The following is a 23967-nucleotide window of genomic DNA, read 5'->3' as shown; positions in this document are numbered from 1 at the left end:
AAGTGGGAATATTACTCCCACAAATGGTTAGTAGCATTATTCGTTTAGAAGTCAGGCTAGTGAAATGTTCAACGTAGTCATGTGAGCGTGCAAAGGGAGGCGGTAGTTGATGCACCGATGCGCACCATCAAGATGGAGATGATGGAGGAGTGTGGGTTTTTTTATGGATTGAGCCTTGAAAACCGGTTGATTTGCCGCTACAAGTCGAAGGGATTCCCAAAACACCTCAACACACCACAGCGATGAACGTAATGTGTCGGATTGTGTTTATAGAACCGAGCGGGCAAAGATTAAGCGCTAGGCAATAAAGGTGTTTTAATCTTTGAGATGTTTGCGCTTGCGGTAATGGACACAGTGGTCGACAGGCACGATCACTACCTGCAACGTAAATGTTCCAAGCAGAGGATCGTTTTCTTTTTTTTTCGTGCATCTAATAATTGGTTTTGAATTTTCGATTCTCACCACAATCGCGTCTCAAAATTGATTTCAAGTTTGCATGAAAAAAAAAACACTGCCCGTTGTCCATGGCCATCTTCAGTCAGTCAGTCGGCTAGAGCTAGTTGTCCGAAGACGCGAACAACAACCTTCAGCTATTTCATCCATCCATCTCCACAGGGCGAACGCTTCGCCTAAAAACAGGTTTGTTTCTGCTCGACTGGGGAATCGTCCTCCCGGACGATCGGCCTCCCTCATCCATCATCGATCAGGTGTCCAGACGTGTAGCCTGCATCTGACTGTTATGGCATCGGTGAAATCAGCATAACGCTCCAGTTGCAGTCGAAAACATACAAATGCTGAGCGCAATCTCCAGTGATCCTCGCGCTCGCTGTAACGTTGTGTCTTGCTGGTGGCCGGTTGACATATAAAGCCCTCAGAGCCACAGATAGAGCTGCGGTTGCACGTGCAACCTATGATTAGCTTTTATCACTAATGAACGTGCAGAGAAAGGAGGGCTCGCAAGATGAGGTAATGACGCTTTCCCATCTCTGGTCTGGTGGTGTGGTAGGAGTTTCACTGCTCCAAAGTGTTGAGATGCAATCGAGTGTGTTTGTGTGTTTGTGGGTACAAAAATTGATAATATTTGCACAACATATGACGTGCGGTTGCGATAGTTCTGTGCCCGGTGGCTGTGGAGCGTTCTCGTTCGCACGTGAATGTAGTGCAAAACCGTGTTTCCGAAATGCGACGCCGACGCCGGCCTCAAGTGTTCGTGTTTTTGTGTTTATTTTCGAAGGCAAAGCGCTTCGCGAAGGTTAATGTGAGATTCACTTCATGTGTTCAAGCTTTTTTTCTGCTTTTTTGTTTTGTTTATCAGCAACAGTTGTGTGCAACCGAAGCGGCGTCTGTGACGAAGTGGTAAAAGAGAGCAAAGAGTGCGTTTTAAGGTGAAAAAAGTGCACCAGTGGTACAGATTGCGCCAGACACCATCAAGACCGTCGGCAATCATCCGGTGTGCGCACGTTCAAGGATACAGCGAGTGCGATCGTCTACGAGGAAGCACGGAAAAATGGCTGCAGTGGAAATGAAACACATCGAAACACCGCCGTAAGTGAAAATGAATTTAAACGATTACATTACACTACCTTAAGCTTTACGTATGACACAAAATGAAAGAGCTACGTGTATTGCAAGCGAGTTGGGGTTTAATTTCGGACTGGCAGGGGAGAGCGGGGACTGATTAATAATTAAAATATGCCCAAAAATGATTGGTCACATTGGATCGCAAAATTCATAACAGGTTTGTTTGGACGCATTTTCGGGTCTGCTACAGGTTTGATTATAATCGATTCCGAAGAGCGCTGGGGAGTCTGCCGAGGTATTAAAAATGGAACAGGTTTGTTTTGATGCCCCAACGAACCTTGTATGGGTACTTTTTTTTTTACGAATTAAAAAATTAAATTAAAACCACAAAACATGGCCGCTTTCGTTGTCAATAGCTGAAGTTACATCAACATTCTATTTGAAACAAAAATTAAACAAAATATTTTATCTTCGATTTTATTACCTAAAACAACTCGCTGTACCTACATAGTGAATAAACTGATAATAACCTATGTACTGGTTCAAAATCGTCAATAAAATCCATATTAGCATGCCACAGCATGAGTAGGCAATTCTACGTTTTGCATAATGTAGTGCAAATAGCCTACCTTCAGGCGGAACTGAAACTACCCTTGACAGAAAAGCTCTCTAGTGAGCTTTTAATGCTTTGAAAGCTTTTATGTTGCTGAATGCTGCTCATGATGCCAAGGCGTTAACACTTTAAGCGCCGCGTCATATGATTTCGTATGACGGCTTTGCTCACCACTCAGCTTTGTATCTGACGCTCAGTGATTCTCTTGAGAACGAATGAGGTAGGAAAGAGAGAACGAGAACGACATGTGCTACGCCGCTTATCGCAATGAAACAAAAGAGTGATAACAATGGCCCGAGAAACTGTCGCTCTCATCGCTCTCTTGCCATGCGCTACGTGCTCACTCAAAAACTGTGACGTCAGGCTGGCGGTCAAAGTGTTAAAGTTTATTTCCGGGAGGGAATGAATTGAACGCTAATTCTAATTGATATTGAGCAACGTGTATGCCTTTTAAAAACAGTTGCTTAAGGAACTGGTGAATTACGCATCGTATTTAATTATACATCGTTAAATGGTAGTTCTTTAAGTCAAGTAATTATTTCACCAAATGTTATTAGTACCATTCTACATAATGAATTTAGGAACAAAAAAAATATTTGGCCCTGCAAAAGAGTTTACAAATTATTTAAATTGGTGCATATTTTGAATGCATGGGAAAACGTTGTGTATGCTAGATGCTCAATTATGTGCTATGTTCTATAAGGTGAAATATTCATTGTTCTCATTGTTTTGATTTGTGATCAATTATGTATGCATTTCAACTAAGCTGCTTTTATTGCTAAAAAGAAGAATTGGTCCAATATTATTTAACAAAAAATGTGTATGAACAGTCATTAATTTTATTTTAAATAGTTTTGTTCATTAACAAATTCACTAGTCAGCTACTAAGCCTAGAATAATTGCACAATTGTTGAACAATTAAACAAAAACAATCAAAATAAAAAGTTTCTCAAGTTATATAAATTATTATGTTATTTAGATACAAATTGCCAAATTATGCAAATTATGTGAAAAAAATCAAGAATTTTACCAAAATTGAGCATCATGATTTATTTGTTTATACACTTATTTATTGAGCATTTAAAATTTTTATATCTAGGCTTAGAGTTTTTATAATTATTTTATTATAATATTATCTTAAACTGTATTGCATTTTGCGTTTCACTTTTTATAATAAAAAATATGGAGCAAACTTTTCAATTTTTAATTTTGACTGTTTATACAAAAACAGATATTGTGAAAAAATTAGTGAAAAAATAAATCACACAAACATTTGCGATATAATTTGCTGAATGTTCTTATTTAATGTTTTTAACCAAACAAATCAACAAAAAGAATAATTAGGAATTTATGTTTCTTATAAATCCTAACGTTTTTTTCTCCTATCCGCATTCAATTTGGTTTCAAATTTTCGCCCGAGCACGGCCTTCAGCTGTTTTCTATTTCCATTTGACGATGCTCGTTGGTTTATCGAGAATGGTTAGGTTCTCTAACGCCAAGTCACGTTTTGTTAGCATCCTATGCAATGCACGAATGAATCCGCCTATTGAAATGCCAAACGGATGAACGTTCATTTCACCCCACTGCACAACAAGGGGTAAAAACCGAGCCAGGGGCTGGCACGTGAGCGCCTGGGAACCATTTGTAGGTTGATGAAAATTGGAGAAACATTAAAGAGAAAATCAAAATTTTACTGTCGCTTGATGAAAACAATTTCGTATGAATTTAATTATTTTATTTATTTATGCTTGCCTAAAATGTCCTGAAATATTCGTTTATTGAGATAATTATTGAATAAGAATGTACATTAAATGGGACACAAAATTTAAAACTTTTAATTACATCAAGGCGTAATGTCTTTGCCTTAAATACGCCCAAACATTTAATGAACAAACAATCTACATTTGCCTTATTTCGATGTTCATTCACTCTCGCCGTTCATTTCTAAAAAAACCCACCACGTGCCAAACCCTGCCATTCGCCATCGGTCGCGACCATTGCATTTAGCTCGCGTTCGCTCATCGGTACAATTCATTCATCCCCGTCGTTGCGTGAGGTGCTTACGCTGAGGTGCTCCATCTCGTTCAAAGTGATTCCGCAAGTTGACGTGCAGAGCAGAAGGCAGAAATTAAGCAAGAAAAAAAAGTACACACCACGGTGAGAAATTCCATCTCTGGCGTGGGCATATTTCCTAGGGTTTTTCCCTGTCACGTCCCGTGTCAATGGTTCCCCTGGTGCACTGTTAGCGCGTTTGCCACCGAAGTGAAGCTGTTGTGGAAGTGTTGAGGAAGCAATCGTTAATCGAGCCGTTTTGTCTGTCATTTGCGTGCACACAGTTTCGGTGTAAAGCGGCGGAAGTTGCCAAAGGGCGAAGTGCAGGGCGCAGATAAGGTGCGACAGCTGCGGCGGGTTGTGTAATTTGTGTGTCTTCGGGTGACCCGAAAACGGGAAACAGCCTCCCCACCCCTCACTAGCTGCCGTGTAGCGACTGGTGTCGATTTGTTGTGGTTAGTTTTGCAGTGCGCTGCTGCCCCCAAACGTCATCCGGGACGCAGACGGATCGCTCGTGGCTTGAGATTGTTTTGATCGGACATCAGGGCAGCCGATTGGCATTTGGGTGAAGTGAAGGGGCGGAAAGAATCAGCAAGAAAAAACACCCTCCAAGGTATGTAGAGCAAGAATCCAGTTGCCTTTTTCCCCACCCCACGTTTCTGTTTTTGTTCAGTTGATTTCCCTCCAATCCTTCTGGGGTGTTTATTTTTGGAACTAATAGGAACATTAGTCCATAGTGAACTAACACTGTGTAACACATTAGCTGCTAGCGTTAGCCGACTTGGTAGATTCAATGCAAACACCTTGCCAAAGGTGTTAGTGTATGTGTATGTGTGTGTTTATAACAGAACGTTCTAACTAACTAGACGCACCGTACGGACTACCGGAACTACCTGTGTCTTCTCTATTAGGGTAGCTAACAAACCCCCACCGCGAACAGTAGAACCGCGTTATGTAGCGCGTTTCTAACCGTAACCATGCTGAAGTAGGCATTGATTATTGATTTTCCTCACTCATTCATCGGCACTGTAAGGCCACGGAACGTGTTCACGTTTCGTAATTATCACACATACTCATTTTATTTTAAATCAACTCAAAAATTCACTGAAAACAACTGAATCTTATCCCTAACCCTTACATTCCCTTCCATCAATCATCCTCTCTGTGTCCCTTGATGTTGTGTAAGAGTTGTGTCTCGTCTTGCCATGCTTTTTGTGCCTTCGATGTGTCCTGTTTAGTCAGTAGCAGTAGTAGTAGTAGTGGTAGTAGAGTAGAGTGGAGTTTGGTCTGACGGGCAGGTAGACTTGCTGGTGCCAGCGACTGTGTCATAACGACCTCCGCTCCCTTCCTGAAGTCCTGTTTTGATAGTGCATCGACGACGGGAGCGCGAGGTTGCATTTAATCATCTCCTACTACACGAACACACACTTACATCAAAACCAATTACACACACACACACATAGACATACACAACAGTGAGAGATGGAAATTCTGTCGGCGCCATGGCGAGCTATAAAGCATTGCTCCATCCCGTAATGTCTTGCTGCCTTCCGGTATTTAATCTTCCACCCCCGTCCCAAAAACACCGCTAATTTCCTTACCGCGAAGATTCCCCTTTATCCAACGCCCGAACGAATGACAGGTAGCGGCGGGCAGGTTGATTGCATAGGCGCACAGGCGCTACCGTCCGCACAACTGTCAGATGGCAGGCCGTATCCTTGCTGCGAGAGCAAAAATCCTCCCAACACACGCACACACTGGCATCACTGGCAACTGCTCTGATGAGAGCGCACAGAAGAGAGCGATTTTCCCTGACCACGGGAGACCGAGGAAGCAAAAACCCCCCCCGTGAGCGACCCTGTTTTCCCGAGCAACCTCCCCCTGATTTTCGTGGTTGTGTTTGTCCGCTGTCAGTTTGGTTCGCCCGTCGCTACGGGGTAAAAACGTCAGTATCCTTTCGGCCTTTAGTCTTGCAACGAGTACGAACACGGGCGAGAAAGCGGTTACACAACGAAAAAAACGCACACACACACACACGTACACGCTGGTTCCATTGCAGTGGGCTGGAGACTACGAGCAAGAATCCTTCGTCCAGCAGAATCCAGCATTACGTGGCGCTGTGCTGTGTGTCGAGAATTGCGTTGCGGGACAACAGTTCAAGAGGACCCGCTGCTTTTCCTTTTTCGTGGGTGAGCTTTGTGAGTGAGACGCATTGCGTTACGGTGGTTGCTGTGGTTTGCACGTCCAAGTAGCCGTCGCTTCCAACAAGGCAAGAAGGTCCCGTGTGTCTCGCAGCAAGGTTCTTTGCCCTCAAGCCCAACCTCAAACCTAAGGTAATTATGAATCCCTTTTTCTGTGTTACTTTTTCGCTATCAGTAAAAAAAGAAAACTGCGTTTAGACGAGCGTTTTGATTGTGTGTAGTAAGCAGGGGCTTTTTCTTCTCCTGAGACAAGTAAACTCTGTGTTTGTGTGTGCGTGTGTGTGTGTGTCTTTGATCGAACACGCGCCGTGGTTGGAAGAGCCCTAGAATCTCGGGACAGGAGAGGGCCCAATAATCGTTCTTCAAGTGCGTCCGGCAGTGCTTCCTGTTTCCGGACGTCATTCCGGGTTGAGGATGTTGTTGTTGTTTTTTTCCTTGCTGCCGTCTAAAGTTCCAACCTGCAAAACTGGTTACATAAGCGTACCCGTCCCAGTTGACTCGATGGGATTCGTCATGGGCAAAAAAGGGGAAGGAAAAATGGGGGAGAGGGCGAAAAGTCAGAGAAAAATTGGCAGTGCAAACGCACACACACACACACACACACACACACACACACACACACACACACACACACACACACACACACACACACACACACACACACACCTCGTACGCTTGCCGTGTTACCTTCATTGCAATATACAAACACACGGAAAATGTGCACACACTCACTCACACGCGTACAATGGCTTGCTCATGGCCTACTGCTGTCAGTGGGAAAACCCCCGAAAGAAGCAATTTTCCTCTCACAGTGCGAGAGAAACGCTCTCCAGCGCTAATCCTTTTTTCTTTGTCGAGCGCGAGCGACAGACTTTCCCCGTGAGAGAGAGCATTTGTGAGTGCAAAATGTGAGAGAAAAACAGTTTTCATCGTCACCACCACAAATGCAATTAGCGAACACACTCTACACGTCATAGGAAAAGTGTGTCCTGTGACGTGCTTTTGCATGTGTGTGTGAAGAAGATTGTTTTCCGGAAGCGATGCAGCTTAGCGGAGTTTCCAACTAGAACAGCTCTTTGTGGAAAATCGCTACACAAGAAACTCGTTCGGGTTTGACAGTCTTGCAAGGGGCAGAGGACAAGTCTTTTTTTATGACAGACGGAGTCTCGACACAACAGAGCGTCTTCTCGCACCAGTCTGCTAAATGATTTTGTATTACATGCACCCAAAGGGTACGCAATTGCTCACCGGAAAAGGGTACCGCTGCTGAGTGCGACGGGGTTTCGTTGTCGGTGTGCTCATTTGAATGTCACCTCCGCAGTTGTTCCGTCGTTCGATCCGGTGGAACCGGTGGATGTCGCCTGATGTGTCCTTTGCTTACATAACATCGCACTATCGGGCCCTGGGTGGGGTGGGAGAGTAATTTGAGAAGTTCCAGGCGGGGGTTCGTGTCCAGCTCACGCTTGGTTGCCCCTTTTGGTTCTATTTGTTTTCTTGTTTCTTGTTTCTGCTGCTCCCACCTGCTCCCTCTAACATGATCCTCGCAAGCGGGATAGTGCATCGATTGGAGGGTCGGAGTCGGGGAGGTCAGTCGGTGACGTAACACGTACGCCTAGCACTCTCCCCCCTGTTTGAAATGGTCTATTGTAGAGTAGAAAGGGTTTTGCAAAACGGGGAGAGGATGGTTTGCACCTGCACGAAGCAGCGCTAATATTTACACTTCAATTTAAACCTGCTGTTATCGGAGCAGCGTAAAGGTATCATCTGGCAGAGTGCCAGAGCGCTACGAGCTATCGTAAGGCACTGTAAAGGGCCCCGGCGAAGTGCCTGTGTTGGTTGGATCAGTTTTCTGTTTTCAAAATTCCTTGAAATCGCTTCCAGCTCGTGCGGAATTTCTTAATGTTTCTTTAAGCGGGCTCCCAATTTTCCAATTTGACAGTCATTCAGAGCTGAATCGGGTTTGAAAAACAAAAACAGGCCCTTGTTCTTGATTGTTTTATCGATCGTTCGGTAGATGACGTTAGACACGAACGGCGCAGACATTCGTGGCATGCAAATAGTTTAAACTTATGATTGCTTGTCATAGAGCTGATGTTTCCTGTTGTTGCCGTGCGTTTGCTGTGCTGTTGGAACCGTTGCATGAAAGTCTTACGGGCGTCTTGTTTGGGAAAAGAAAAGTCGTACGCAGGAAAGCATTGAGAACAATAACCGAGGCACAGTTTCGTAATCAACCACCGAATGCAAAGTTTGATGCATAGTTATGGTGCAGTCATAACTTCAGAATTTTGGGTCTTTTCGATTGGAGATGTCACTGTGCCATTCACAATTTATTATGAGCTCATTTTGATGATGTAACAATAATTTGTGGAGCAATATTGAATTTGAGAATTAAATGTTTGTAGTATTCAATGCCTGAAGTCTTCAATGCCTGAAGCCTTGTATGTGAGCTACATTAAAATCAGAACTTCCATTAAAAGTAAATTGTCCTTTACTAACTAGAGCTACTTGTAGTGCTTTTATCTTGCCATTTCAGAAGGCAAAAGCCTGAACATTTACTAGATTCACATTTAATTAGTCAAGACAAAAGCGAGCAAAAAGCCTCGCTCACTTCATTCCACTCAGACTCAGATTCGATTAGCTCTCGGGCGATTACACAAAGAAATGGATTGAAGCAGATATTTCATGCGTTCTTCCCCAGTCCCGCCCAGTCCAGTGACCGGCAGCCCTTGGCATATGCCCTTGGCCAGGCATCTCGTTCCGTTTCGGGAGAACTCATTTTTCTACCTTTCCGTGTTTCAACAAGGTAATTGTATGCCGTGTGCTTTGTTATTAATTGACCGGTGGCATTGTGGGTCGTTAGTTAGGCATGCAAAAGACGGGCAAGGCACAGGGGAAGAGGCTCCCTTGTGGGCAGTACCAAGCCTGCCAACCGTCGAAGAAAGTAGCAGTCATCTGTGTGAGTTCCCAAGAAGCAAGCCAAATCGCACCAAACTGTAGCACATTTATTGGAGCACCCGGGTCTCCGTTATGCGCGGAATGGGGGAAGTGTAAGGTGTTTGGTTCAACTTTTATACTTACGTAAGCACGGCCCGATGAAACGAACCGAAAACACACAGCCCCTGTCAAAATGGATGTGCTTTCGGAAGAAATAAAATCCATCAAAAGCGGTGCCACGGTGAGGGCGAGAGGCAGGAAGGTAGAACCCGCACCACACCACGATCGACCTTCACCTTGGCGCGGTGTCGAACGACCCGAAACCACGTGAAAGAAGGTTGTCCGCACGCGTGAAGGTGGACTGTATATTTGTATTTGCTACTGCTGGGTTCGCTCTGCAACCGCCTTCACTCTGCACTCACTGCCAAGAACATGATTCCGGTGGTAACTAAAGGCGTGCAGTTGAAAATGATGGCTGCCTTTGCTGCATGTGACACGCCAGCAACACTCACTTTTGAAGCTCCAACGGTGTCCTTTTCGGCAGTCATTAGTATTCATCGCCAAAGATGCGTGTTTGGCATCGGATGGACATTTCCGCTTCGATGCGGTTCGGGTGTTCGTTTTTGGGAGGTCGCAGATGTTGCAGAGAGGCTTTTAGACAAGCTGCTAGAAGACAGCTTTGAGGTTGTGGAACCGGTTTCTTTCTTGGAGTGGGTTTTGGAGCGAAAAACTAAAACAGGATCTACCGGCAAAGTGGGTAATAAATTGACAGGCTTTTCGGTGTCATTGTACGGTAGTGTAGGCATGCGGAGGTAGTGCATTCCTGGATTAGAAGTATGGAAAAACAACATCGAATCAATATGTTGCAGAATGGTTGGGATATTGTCGTCCAATAATTTTGCTGCCAAGGTTAGAAACTCCAAACAGTATTTAAGTATTGATTATTACAATTCCTCACTTTCCCAAGAATGCCTAACGGACTTCTAACCTGAAGGGATTGTACTAGAACTACCGTTTACGTCAACTCTAACAATGAGAAAGAGAAAGGCAACGACAAAGAATAACCGCACAGTATTTTATCTAGCGTTGTACCACGTGACACTTTACTGGCAGCATCGGTCGGTAGTCGGCCACGTTCGCTTGACGCATATTAACGGCCGCCAATGTCTGGCAGCGGTTGCACTTTAGTGCAGTCGTTAGTATCGCCATCGGCTGCTGAAGCATACAAACCTGTCCACAACCAAATGCAAATAGGTCGCTGCACAACGCTCGTCTGTATGCGTATGGCCAACGCCATACGTGTGTACGTGTGTGTCCCGCACGCTGAAAGGCGCTGTTCGATTAGACGCTCGCTGGAAAACGTTAATGTACATTATTGATCGAGGGCAACAGCGCGCTAACGTACGCTCCGGCCTGTGTGATCGATGCGAGAGTGTTTCGGTGTGCGTGTGAAAATGGTGGGAGCTTTTTTTATTGAACTTTTCCCACCAACCTTCGGTAAACGATTGGTTTATGAATAAATGAGTGAACTGCTCGATAGTGAACGCAGCTCCATGTGGTGCTCTTTGTGCTGTGTGAAAACACGCCCTACACACAACTCTTTTTTGTTTCCTTTTACCGAAGCTCTGGAGCAGTTCTTTGTGTTGTGGCAACTTTTATTTCTTCGCTTTATTTCTAGCACGAGTAAAGTGAGATTTTATAACTTTAGCCTCACTTGATCCCTTGTGATGCGGAAAAAATCATCTCACCGAAACTACGCAGATTTTCTCCACCGGAGTCGGGGTCGTTCCGTTGTGTTAAGCGGCTTAAGCGAGCGGCAAAGAAACCTTGTCGCGTGACCACACATTCACGCGCACACAAACCTGGCCACAGACCGATCGATTATTGCAAACGGACGGAATGGCGAGGCGAGGAGGAAGCCTTGGAAATGAATCCCTCTCGCACTCGCGAGAAGTTAATGTAAAGTTATGGCGAACAATTCACACCCTCGATTCGCCCGCTCCAAAAAAGTTCTTCTCCAACTGCTTCCACCCGTAAAGAGAATGGGAAAATGTGTGTTTTGTCTTCGGGAAGAGTTTTCCCCCACCCATACTCAATTCCCTGTATCCCCCGCTCGAACAAGAATTTCCCAAAATTATCTCACTTTTCCAGCAGCTCAGGGAAAACTCCGGCTTCACTCATTTGGCACAGCGGCACAATGGAACAAAAGTTCGGAACCTTTCATTGAATGGGACCTTTACCGCTCGTGTGCCACTGTGTATGTGTGTGTTTTTGGTGGTGTCAATGTGATCCAAATGTCGTCGACATTAGGGCAACCACTTTCTCTGCGGATGCTACGGGTACGGGTTGGTTCGGTCCAGAATTCGTGCGAACATTTTGGCACCGATGAATGCGGGCATCACAATTTTGGCCGGATGGGGAACAGATTAAAAATTAAAATCCCGGTCAGGGCCGTTTGTCAAATGCTCCCGGTGCGGTGGTCGGGATCGTGTGCTCCGCAGCTCGCCATTAGATCGTTCTGCCAGTCTGTGATGACTGCTTTTGACATGCTGCGGGGACGCACCCGCAGGACCAATTAGTGATGACAGGCGATGTCATCGCGGATATGTCACCCCGAAAAGGACTGGTCCGAGCGTTTCCATGTGGGTTTTATCTGGACCAAGGGAGGATGTCATTTGCAGCTGAAATTGATGTCGTAGAGTGTGGGGTACAGCTGTAAGGTACTTTAGGACTTAATATGTCCCTTGGAGTGGACCCGATGATACGTATGCCCTACACTCAATGATGATTGAAGAAGTTTTGGAAAGGTGCCATACTAATTTCGAAGCAAGGACATTGCTTTAATCAACAGAAAATTACCATGCAATGTAGTTCGCTTCTGCATTCCCAATAAAAAACTCTGTAAATTATCTTCATTGCGTCCAACTCCCAATTCTGGAGCATCTGTCCTTGCATGGGAATGAAATTTGATAGCTCTAATCAACTCCGAAGCGTACGGAAAAGGTAGTGTCGTTTGTCACGCACAAAGTCACGCGCATCCAAAGTTTTGCATCCCTCGAGTGCCTTTACGTTTACCGTGCACACCGGTTGGCGCTATGGCGCTGTATCAATTTTCGCTGCAATCAAGCGCTCGTTGCTGTAAACAGCAGTGCAAACACTCGCAAACACACCTATAACACACCACCACCACCACCACTTTCAAGCACCCGGTTATCCTTGAGCCTGAACCGAACCGGCCGTAGTTCCGTTGCCTGACTGATCTGATTTCTCCCTGCCCTCGTCATAGCTGTGTCACATCAGAGGCGTTATTACACTCCGCGTGCCATACCATAGCGTTCAGTGTGTAAAAACATGACTTTGATGTTGTTCGACGCGTTTTCGACCGATTCGGATAGATACATTTGACACTCCACGCGCAATGGAGATACTACCTCCGTGCCTCACAACTTCTTGGGCAAAAATCAATGCAAAGTCGTGCTGGTCGGGGCGAGTCGTGTCGTCTCACTGCTAACGACTTCTTGTTTTGCGCAATGTGCTTTTTTTGTTTTGTTTCTTTGACTTTGGGGCATCTCGGGTACATCTGCAATGGAAGGTTGGTCCGTGATTTGGTCGATATTTATTCATGAAAGTGTGGTGTGCCGCATTAGTTTACCATCAGCGGTTGAAAAATGTCATTTTCACAAAGTCTGGACAGACTCAGCGTCCAGGCTCCAATAATGTAATACTTTGGCAACCCACTGCAGCAGTTTGGTGTGCTGAGTACAGTAGAACAACTGGAAGCTTGGAACACAGTGTCGTAAAACCAGCTACGATTGCACGGACCATTTTTCAACCCACGTCCAGCCAATGGCTTATTAATTCAATCTCTTCCAAGACGCGCTCCGGACTTCCTTAGCCGGACCGATGCAGTAGGGCAGCGGTGTCACACGTTGTGCATTCGCTGGAGCGCACAACGGCCACAACAGCTCTGCCCACGGTCCATTGGAGGTAATGGTGGTAATGTGCACGCTGGCGGCGATGGACTCCATTAGAGCTGGTGCGATGCGATTGGCAGTGCTGCAGGGATTTTGCCGCAGTATAATCCACCGAGATGGAGCTGCGGTCGAGACGCGCATCGTGTGTTTTTACGGGGTCACCGACGGTTGGAATGATTCATAAGTTTTAATGAATAAATTTCTTGCTCAAGCTATAAACGAACGGGGGACAAGTTAGCTGTTCCCCAGCCACAATCCTTGGTTTGGCAACTGTGACACTTCACGGTGTGGTCGTCGGGTTACGTTGGCCTCCGGGAGAAGACCTACTTATTCGCACTGTTTGCAAGACGATGCGAACTCTTCCGCAGCCGCAGATCGAGGTGCGATCACATGAGCCACAAAGAATGGGGAGTAGTAGCGGGACAGCGTACTTTCGATGGCACCGACTCGGTTTGATCGGTCGTTTTGTGCTCGACAAAATCACAAACATCGCTCGGAAGACTTACAACAACACATCCACACAGGAACAGTGTGGGAAGTTGGTTGCGAAAAGCTCGTTGCGGTGATGGCGTGCATAATCAAGCGGATTAGGACGCTTCAGTGAGCGTCAGAATTTTCTTCGAGTTACGCCCATGCCAGCCACTGCCGGTGTACCGGTTGATCGTTTGGATTTTACTTTACGGTGGATGACTGCCCCATCTCTCTTTCTCTCTCCGGCAAACCTGCTCTAGACACCGTGTTAAGTGTGTGTCTCTACTGGCAGTAATAGATGGATTCTTCCTCACCCACATCATGTCAGCAACAGTGATAAAGGACAACCGTTGGGACAGAATTAAGGCAAGAGATTTCAAAATTGAATCAGCATAAGATAATCGCACTCCGCCCCTGGTTGTCTGTGTGTGATAAAACGTCCAGCAGCAATTTTTACTCGGAGATGACGAATCAAGGCGACACATTTAAAAAAACAGAACGTGGATTTGTCACGGGGCCGTAATTTCACAAGGCAAGACAAGACAAAGGAGATCTCGTTGAAACTCCACTTTGTGAGCGCGTGTATCTGAACGTTCTTGAAACCGTCCCCGCTTGAATGGCTTTCATGTTTGGTAATAAAATTATCAATCGAATTTCGCGATATGATGCTGAAATTGAATTGATGACGCTCGCTTAGTTAATACAAAAAAAGTTGAGATGGCTTCAATCTCGTCGCAGCACAACCATGCTTAGAGGAAAGAGCTTTGAGAGGACAAGGATGATGGGACAGCAGCAAAAAAAGGGAGATACGATGGATATGGAGTTGACGGAAGCGGATGGATTGAACGATCAATATCGCACGTTTGATTGTGCTAAACGGGCTACCGAGGGAATCAGTGGGCCTATGAGTCAATATACAAATCAGCTTTCATGGAGACGCGAAATGTGTTCGTCAAGTACAGGTGAACGGCACATGATTAGTTTTCTTACTGAAAAAATGATATCGATATGATCGTCTTATGATCTTCTTCAGATAAGTCTTCAAAGGTTTCATAACAGATATAGATTGATTATTAAATTTCAAAGAAAATGTGACTTTTAGTTGTTCCAAAAGATCTTTACATGTTTTATGGTTTTATGGCATAACTGGATAAACAAGATTATGACATAAGAGTCATTTACGCATTGTAACCAATTCAAAATACATCATTTAACGCTTCTATTTCTGGCGTAGTAAACAACTCCATTTGCGTTGGAATAGCGACTCGATGAAAAAAGAAAGAAAAAATAATTTTCCTCATTGTGTTTTTATTGTACGGTTTTCCATTTATACCTACATTTTATAAAAATTTGTAATTGAATGATTCAGGTGTCTCTAGGAATATAATTCTGGAATTAAGAGTTTAGGATGTAGGTTGAAATGAGACATTTTTACCAATCGTGTTGTAAAGTTCTCAAGTCTTACTCTTGCCTATAACGTTTATAAATGCTGAGGAAATATTTCAAAGCAATGTTCTTGAAAGCATTGTTGCTACAACCGTTTGAGGAATCCATGGCATCATTACGTATCTGTAACATTTAAATCGAAATATATATACATCATCCGCGTTGTGGGCAAGATATGGACAACGCCACGTGATATCAAGGTATGGGGTCCTATTTAATGTATAGAACATGAAAAAGACTTCAACTGAAGGTGACAATCAAGTCTAATACCACATACAAAATGCGTATGTTTTATAGATCTAAAAAAACGTAGGACATTTGTGATAAACATCTCTCTTCACTTTTCTACGCAAAAACGAACTAAAGCCTAGGCCTTTCACTGTTGTCAACCCCTCAGAGACTTAATCTTCGCCTTTGTGCTTTCCTTCCCTAATGAAAGCAAATGAGGATGGGCTAGGCACACACTATCACTTACGATCAGACCTATCGTATGATAAACTTTGCCCGCAGGCCCCGGTCAATTACGGTAAATACACCGTGAGGGGAAGGGGACAGAGAGCGACAGAGAGCACACGAGCTCGGTTTCCTGTGCCTCCGGTGCCCGGGGTCCGGAGCTAGTTCACGCTGGACTGGTCCGCCAAATGCCATAAACACAATTCCCGTTGAATTATTGTTTCTGCGCAATAACAGCCAACCCTGAGCCAGCAGGCCTGCCTGTGTGCGTATGCGTGTGTGTGTGTGTGTAAGGTTGTGTTACGCTCCAAGTGGAAGTAGTGCTGTATGGTAAATGGTCGCACCAAGCATTGCGTCGTCATCGTCGTCTCAATCGCTCTCTTGGGTCAACACAAAACGGGAAGACGGCAAGGGGGAAAGGAGGTTGAAAAAAATTGACCACAGTTGCGCCGTAGCCCAAAGGGGACAGCGGAGATAATAATGATAGGGAAGTGCCCGCCTGTACCTATCTCGCACACTGGCGATGTGGCTTTGTCGCGTAATCCCACCCCTCCACACATAATGCACCACACATATTGCACACGAAATGCTGAAATGCTACCACTACACCACTACTACAGCGAAGCCCAAACCCTTATCGGGTTCACCGCATTACTTTACGTGAGTGCGTCAACAATCGCGCTGATGCACACCGCCGACTGGGCTGCAGTTTCCTGCCACATGGGTGGAGATGGGGAAGATGTGGAAATAGTTAGTCCGCTTGGCATTGTTACAGTAGCACTGTGTTTACACTCTGTTTTGCTTGTAGTTACTATCTCGAGTGGGAGCTTCACTTTAAAGCGTTGTAGCTGTATTCTGTAATTTTTGTGTTTGTTAGCTGTGTTTTTTGTTGTTGTTCCGCGCTATTCCTACAAAATGTGTTAGCCCCCCGCCGGTGGCTGAGTAGAACGATGATTCGATAAGGAAAGCCAGTGCTGGCTGGATGCGAAAGTGCCTCCACACTCCGACGGGGTGGATTTAGTAGAGCCAAGAGGTAGAGTGGTAGCGAGAGCGGATGAGTTTGCGTGATTGCTTGCCATTTAGAGAAATGAAAAGGAAATGTCAACACAAATTACGACATTTAGCCTGGCTGGGATGGCAGCGCCATTCCTTGTCAAAGTTTCTATACGAGCTTTCAATCATACAACACGGAGAGCCCTGGAGTAGAGTGCACACACACACACCGACCGAAACGGTTTTCTAATCGTAAAAGACTCTCGTGTCGGAAAACTCGACACTACACAGCTACCTTTGATGTGTGTAGACCGCACCACAAAACCACAGCGGCACGGAGCCCCAAATGGAGCCCACAGGAGGTTACCCACGAGAGCAATCTCGCCGACATGCTGTAAATCTGTACATTAATCAACACCCTGCACAATAACACGCTTCACAACACCACTCATACTCATGCCGATCAAGCTTCACCGTTTATTATGCGTATCTGTATGCTTGCGTTTGTATTATTTAGTTGTTTAGTTGGTTTTTTGGTGTTCAAAGGTGGCGGTAGTTCAGTCAACACGGTTTCTTCAGGTTCCTTCGTTGTACGTTCGCTTGGTTGAGTCGTACCGGTTGTTTACGGGGCAAAGTAGTATAAGTTCTTCGTATCACTTGTAAAACTGGTGCTGGTTTATTATACTTTTACTGTTTAGTTTTGTTGTTTATTTCGTTTTTGCAATCATTTCTTAAATACATACTCTTTGTTAGCTATTGGTTGTTTACTTTACTTCAGTTCTGTGTGAAATGATTTCTTATTATATTGTTTTGTTTTCTCGTTTTCTTTTCTCTTTCTCTCTTTTTCTTACATCTTACGTTACTCTTTATCTTGGAAACGGTATTCTGTTTGGTGCGAAATGAATTTTGATATCGCTTTCATTGCAACACAACTGAACTACTTTCAACGACTATCAACATTGCTTTTTGTACGACACGTACGTGTGTTTGATACATTTGGTTTTCTATTGTGTTTTATTTGAATTTCATCTTGTGTTGTTTGCGGCATAATGGCGATTTAAATAATAATTTGCTTTATGAAATTTGTTTTTGAACTATTTACTAAATTTTGTTTGCGTTTTGTTTTTGAATGCTACACGCTCTTCCCTGCCTTTGCCTCTTGCTTTGGGGCCGTCGATTAAAATCATTCTACAAAAATGCAAAAATAACCTCACAAACAAACAAACGAAACAAACTATTTTAACCCAATGTCCACGGGATTCTATAACAAACAAAAAAAAACCCAAAAAACACCTGCACCCGTCCCTTTCCTTCGCGCCACCTTGCTGGGGGGAAAATTCGCTGCAGACAAGATGCCCCAGTCCGACGGGGGTTACGTTTCGCTTGGCGGCGGTGGCCCCAACTCGATCTACAACTCGACCACCGAGCCGCAGTCCGGCTCGAAATCGGTGATGGAAACGGTGAAGCGCGTCATCGGGACGGCCATCGGGGCGCAGGACAAGCACGCGCTGCTGGAACGCGATGGGACCGGCGCCCAACCATACATAGTTAGTGCCAGGTAAGCTTTAGATGCGCACTTGTCGCTCACACACCTCACGTCACGTTGCTGACTTTGCTGCTGCTGACGCTGCTGCTGCTGCTGCTGCTGCTGCTACTGCTTCTACTGTTTGTCTTTGCTGCTGTCTCGGAAGCTCTGCGTGCGCGTGCGTGCGTGTGTGTGTGTTTCCATTTTTCCCAACCCAACCTCTGGTAGAAGTTGCTTTTCACCCTGTTCCCATATCCTCGGGCTTCCCTCAATCTGTGGTAGGTTGATCGTCCTTTGTCGTATGTTTGTAAAGCTTTCCTGTTGCATTGTTTCCCTTATTTTTGTTCGAGAAGGCATGGTGTTTCGCTCAGCCTCCCTCCCCCCCGAAACCTCTTTGTTACATACACATACACAGTTACTCTCTACATTATTCTCCGTACACACACACCAATACACAAGCGACACAAATATGTGTATCCTTTTCGAGAAACCTTTCCACGCGATGCAATTTTCGTCCTCGCTCCAATCATCATCTCGCATGACTGACGGCACGTACTCTAAAGATAGCAATCGTTGTGACAGATTTCCAGTGCTCGGCAGCACTCATCAGCAGGATCCATAATCGTACGGGGGTACTGGCTGATACCGTGGCCAGGGGTGTATATATTATATTTCTGCCAAGCGTTCAAGAAAGGAAAAGCAGACTGGGAAAGAAGCAGAAGACGAAATTATGAAGAGGTGGTGGATATAGAGGGCTCCAACAAAAAACTGGGTCACCAGTGTACAATTGTACAGTACGGTGCAACTGGTTGCAAGTGCAAGAATGTACTGCCAATCGGTGGCATTGTTGGAAGGGGAAGCTAGCGACTGCATTGGCTGCAGTTCATACTCGCATAGATTTGTGTCATTTTGTGCTTCGTTCTTTTGTTGCTGCTGTTGTCGCCTTAATATACTCGATGCTTTGGAGCCGCAAGGCTATGGCGTGAGAGAGCGCGACGGGGCAAATAGGAGAAGAAGAAATTATAGTTAGCAACGGTAGTCAGCATTAAAATAGATTCTTTGTGACCTGTTTTTTAGTTGGCGTTTTATACTGTCTTCAGTTCGCTTGTCCAATTGTTGAACGATTTGTTTCTTTTGGACTTCTCTATCTTTCACAAGTTTTCTATGCATTACATTTTCATTTTATTGCATTATTTTTGCGAAAGCTTTCCTGCTTGAATTATAGCAACAGAATAAGATTCTTGATTGATTAGAATGATATATCAGTCTATTTTTCTATTCAAAAGATATTATCTTTGAACAGTTCTTTTTTCCGTTTGTCATACAACAACATTCATTAATTCATGAAAATATCGATTTATTCGAATTTGTTGCTATGTATATACTTGTTTTTGCGAATCAAGGTTTATGTTTTTATTTCTTGTAAGAATATACAAGAGCTGTTTCTCATTTAAATCAATATGAAAGATGAAATCTACCCGAAACGATATGTTGAATATGATATAAAACACAACAGCAGTACATGTTCATTCACGGAACTAATTCGCTTTGATACTGTCATTTAAGAAGCTTATGCAGAAGCCATTTTTAATGATCACTGAAAGCCACACTCACCTGTGTGCTTCGTATGACATCTTCCAGCTAATTCTATTTTTAGTCAGGCAAATAATTAAGTTGCTCCAGAGTTTCATGTTTATTATTCATGCGTTGATTGATCCCCAAAGGATCCCCGAACGGCTCTCGTATCATATAGCACACCGTCGTGTGGAAAGGCACAACAATATTTCAGCACCTTCCCCGTGTTGCGTTCGGTTCGCCCGACGCTTCCGTCGAGCAAATTATTCCGATCCGTGCCATGGAATTAGTTTTCCTCCCTCCCCGGTGGGAAATGGACCATGTCCTGACGTGCCTAGCACTACTACGACGATGCAAACACAGCTTCGGGTAGGATTTGGGGGGGTAGAAAACAGATAGAACAAAATCGATACCCACACAAATCCGGCTGTACGTGTGTTGAACACATGGACAAGAATGAAAGTTGCGTCAAGCCTCCGAGCGAGCCTAATCGAGTAACGGTGTCCGAAAGAAAACTGTTAAAGTTCTGCATGGGTGCGGGTGATTTCGCACAAAATTGTTGCTTTTCCGGTGGGGCACGATTCTCGGTGTCTTTGCGGGCGCGTTGGTCAAAGGAACAGAAAGTTGGAAACAGAACAGAATTGGGGCGTTTTTCCTGAGGCCGTTTCGGAATCAATTTCCGGACGCTTTTCGGGGGACATGTATTGATTTTGTACTGCTTCAGCTCACCAGTTGTCGTCGGTGACATGACATGACATCTCAACGCGCTGTCAAGAATGGGACGATGAGATGTTGTGTCATTTTGTGAAGACATCAGTTGGAAACGACCTGAAGAGTTCAGATTCAGATTCGTTGTAGAGTTCGTTTCTCATTTCATCGAGGAATGTTTCCATACATTCTCGTTTCTTTGTGGAATGAACTCAGCGTCATGTCACCAGAGAACTCCAGAAAATGTATCAACTTGCTTAGAAGTACGAACAACTCCTCAAGAGTAATAGAGAACGTACCGGCACGATCATAATTGCTCATTGCTGGCGTAGTGTTGTCGATAATTCTTGAAAGCCTGCGACATCGCTCGATAGCCAGATTTGTTATCGAACTCCGCAGTCATTATGGACTCACCCTTCCCTCAACAACTCCTCAACACTGCGCACTGTATCACTTATGCCAGTCCCGGCGGAAGCTTATCTTTATGTGTCAGTGTACGTTCGGGAAGCAGTCCATTTCGGTCGTTTGTGTCCATCGAGTTGTAGAGCACGATGACGATGTTTGACGAGCTCGTGGCGAGGACCGTGTTTGCCATGTGTGGTGCCACTATTCGTTCTTGTGCAATCGCTGCTGCCATCGCTCATCGTGCCTCGTTGCGAAACCGTGTCGGGCGTAACCAACATCGTGGACAAACCTTCCTTTTGCTTATGCTTTTCACTCCACCAAGTTTTTGCATGTTTCTGCTTTTCCGCCACCAAGCAAATGTGTCACGTGCCCAGGCGATACATTTCGTTTTGCCGGCTTTATTTAATCTGCTTAACTGTGAGCTTTTAGCCAAGAATGCTTCGTACACTCCGGCGGGTCTTGGCATGGGGGTTTTGACCAGGCGCCCGCATAACACACTGTCCGCTATCGATGGCAACCACTTGTTAATTGCGCAATTATGGTGCCAGCTTTCTAGAACGCTTTTTGCGCTTTGTTACCAATTATACGACTCGGTACGACCAGCTTGCCAGCAAAAAAAACGCAAAAGCTTGTGTTTCTTCCAGCGAACGCTCTCTTAAGTGGGTAATGCAATGCAAAGATTCAGATTTCAAAAATCAACAATTTGCCCTCTGCACCTGAACCAGCTGAATTATGCTGGCACGTTATGAAGTGCTTTTCGGAAGTAGCGGAGTGTGTTGCCTTGGTGAACATGGTTTATTTCATCTCACTTTTTTTTTGGTTTTCCCGCTTTCTGCACGCTTTTCCATCGCTGGCGCTGTGATTTATTTGGCGTCGCGCGGCTCGGTGTTATCCAATTGTTTCCGCTTGAATAAGAATCTTGTTTGAATCTGTTATGAATTCTTGGTATGTGTTTGGCTGAATTTTAATGTTTCGCGTTTGGCGTGGAGCAATTTGCATCGCACGAGCAGACACGTCTGCTATTGATAGACACGGCTTGGAGCCGTTAGAAAGGTCGGGAAAGCAAGCAATCAATCGAGCACTGCATGATTCGTTACTGCTTCAATTTGTTGTTTGATAAAAATTTAATCAAAATCATAATCTGTACATCACTTTTACCGCAAATATTAATATATATTTGATGCGTTCTAAATGCCTTCTAAATCTCGTACTGCTATCTTTTGAGTAATGCCATCAGGGCGAGCCTCGGGGCACAACATCACAATCACACCATCCATCTCATCAATTCTCCATCCATAACAGTCCCAAAAACCACACAAGCCATCATTAAGTTGCAATCAATAATCAATGCCCAACCGTGCGGGAAGGAAAAATCAATACACAGGCAGCGTTACATCCCGCTGAGCTAATACATTACCATACAACAGTCTACCACAGCAGCAGGAATAGATTAACAGTCCCAAAAACCTCACCTTCCGGAAGCGATTGATTTAAATTTGCATTTAAGTTTTCCCTTCCAAACACACATACACACACACACATGCACATAAACTCACACATGACAGCCCTTTTCCTCAAACTCCCCAACAAATAACACACCACACAGAAACCACTTTCTTACCGCTCTTTTTTCTAACTTTCCCTGTTTATTTCCTTCTATTGTTTTTTGTTCTTGCTGAAACTTCATTTCTTTCCCTGAATTACCCGTTTTTTCCGTTCCCTACCATTATTTTTCGTTTCGTGTTTTGTGTTTTGTTTCCTACTCGGTATGTTTTTCGGCCTCTGCATGTGATTTAGTACTAATTTCAGAGATCGCGACAAAACCGGCAAATCAGCGAACGCCAGAATGCCATCCGCACCAGCACACACTGCCGAGGAAGCTCGCCTGCTTGGGTAAGATTGTTTATGCATTTTGTTTTATTATTTTGTTTATGTTTTCCCTCGCGTCTTGTTTTATGATTTTTCGATTGTTGTTGAGTTTTTTTTGGCATTTGGTTACAAGTTTGAATAACTAACGCAGCGCATCCTCCTAAATCGTGCCTGTTTGGTCGCGCGCGTCTGGAACAGCAGACTGTGTGCAACTTGTTTTATTCTAATTAAGTTTTATTCTATTCAATATGCATTATTATTTTTTTGTATAAACGTCTCAAACAATTTGTTTTCAACTTACCCATCATACCTTACCACTCCGAAGAAACACTACATTGAAACACTGAAATGTACAAACCTTACAGCTCGATCCATTACTGCTCAGTACACGAACGAATGGCTCCAATCATGCTCTCTCTCTCTATATTTCTATTATACTCCTATATGCTCGTACTGTAAAGCGCGTAGTGCTCTCATTTTGTGTCATACTTATCTATATAAATACACGCAAAATTTATATTTTTAGTATGTAAGGATATTTAAAAAATATATATATATTCAAGTGTCATACATAAAAACAGGTAACATGCTGCACAGTAAACCATTAAATAATTACAAATGGTATATCTTTAATTGTGGATTATTATTGGGTTTTATTGAATTGTTATTGAAGAAGGAGACTGAAGAAAACATGCCGAATTATAAGTATTTTGCTTTTAGCAAGCTCCCATGATAAGTGCATAGACTTCATTTTACAAGAATATTGAATATTTGTAGAAAGCTAGGCTAGTACTTCGATTATTTTTAACCCTAAAATCTACCAAACATGGTCTCTGTAAGTCATGAAGTTAATTCGAATATTGTACCGGGTTAATCCTCTGAATTTTAAATCGTTTATGAACGACTTAGTTGCTTTAATCCAATTCTAAACATCACATTGATGCTCGTGGTGCTTCGATTTAGGATTTTCAACGCTAACCTTACTTAAAATGTTGGCTGTACGTTTTGCTTGTTAATTCAAACTTCACAAAAATCAGTTTCCTAGACAACGACTTTGCAACGCTTTTCGAGAAGCAAATCGCGCCAAGTCCTAGCTCTGGTAGTAAACTTCCCAGTAAAACCCTAAAGTGTTGATGAAGATGAATTTGGCCTAGACATTTACTCGAGTAAATATTGTTAAACCCCTTATCCATCCATTTGATTCGCTTTCCCCACCGAAGTGAAACT

At 44.2% G+C, this 23967-nt stretch overlaps 1 protein-coding gene across 14 annotated transcripts in view; it reads left to right on the top strand.

Annotated features, from left to right (window-relative positions):
* Positions 1-23967, top strand: part of LOC120902479 (protein NDRG3) — a 46708-nt gene that overhangs the window by 3576 nt on the left and 19165 nt on the right. For 4 of the 14 annotated variants that reach the window (XM_040311252.1, XM_040311251.1, XM_040311250.1 and 1 more), the window contains exons 1-3: positions 4157-4799; positions 18006-18216; positions 22669-22764. In XM_040311252.1, coding sequence (XP_040167186.1) covers positions 18011-18216; positions 22669-22764 — 302 coding nt within the window. In that variant the 5' untranslated portion in view covers positions 4157-4799; positions 18006-18010. Of the gene's footprint in view, positions 1-1315; positions 1546-4155; positions 4800-6123; positions 6520-18005; positions 18217-22668; positions 22765-23967 lie in introns of those variants that run through there. The other 10 variants (XM_040311245.1, XM_040311247.1, XM_040311244.1 and 7 more) reach the window with 10 other exon arrangements.

This window comes from Anopheles arabiensis, chromosome 3, assembly GCF_016920715.1.
Source record: "Anopheles arabiensis isolate DONGOLA chromosome 3, AaraD3, whole genome shotgun sequence".
NCBI classification, from domain to species: Eukaryota; Metazoa; Arthropoda; class Insecta; order Diptera; family Culicidae; genus Anopheles; species Anopheles arabiensis.
Note: the sequence above shows the minus strand (reverse complement) of the source record. Positions and strands in the feature narration are given on the sequence as shown.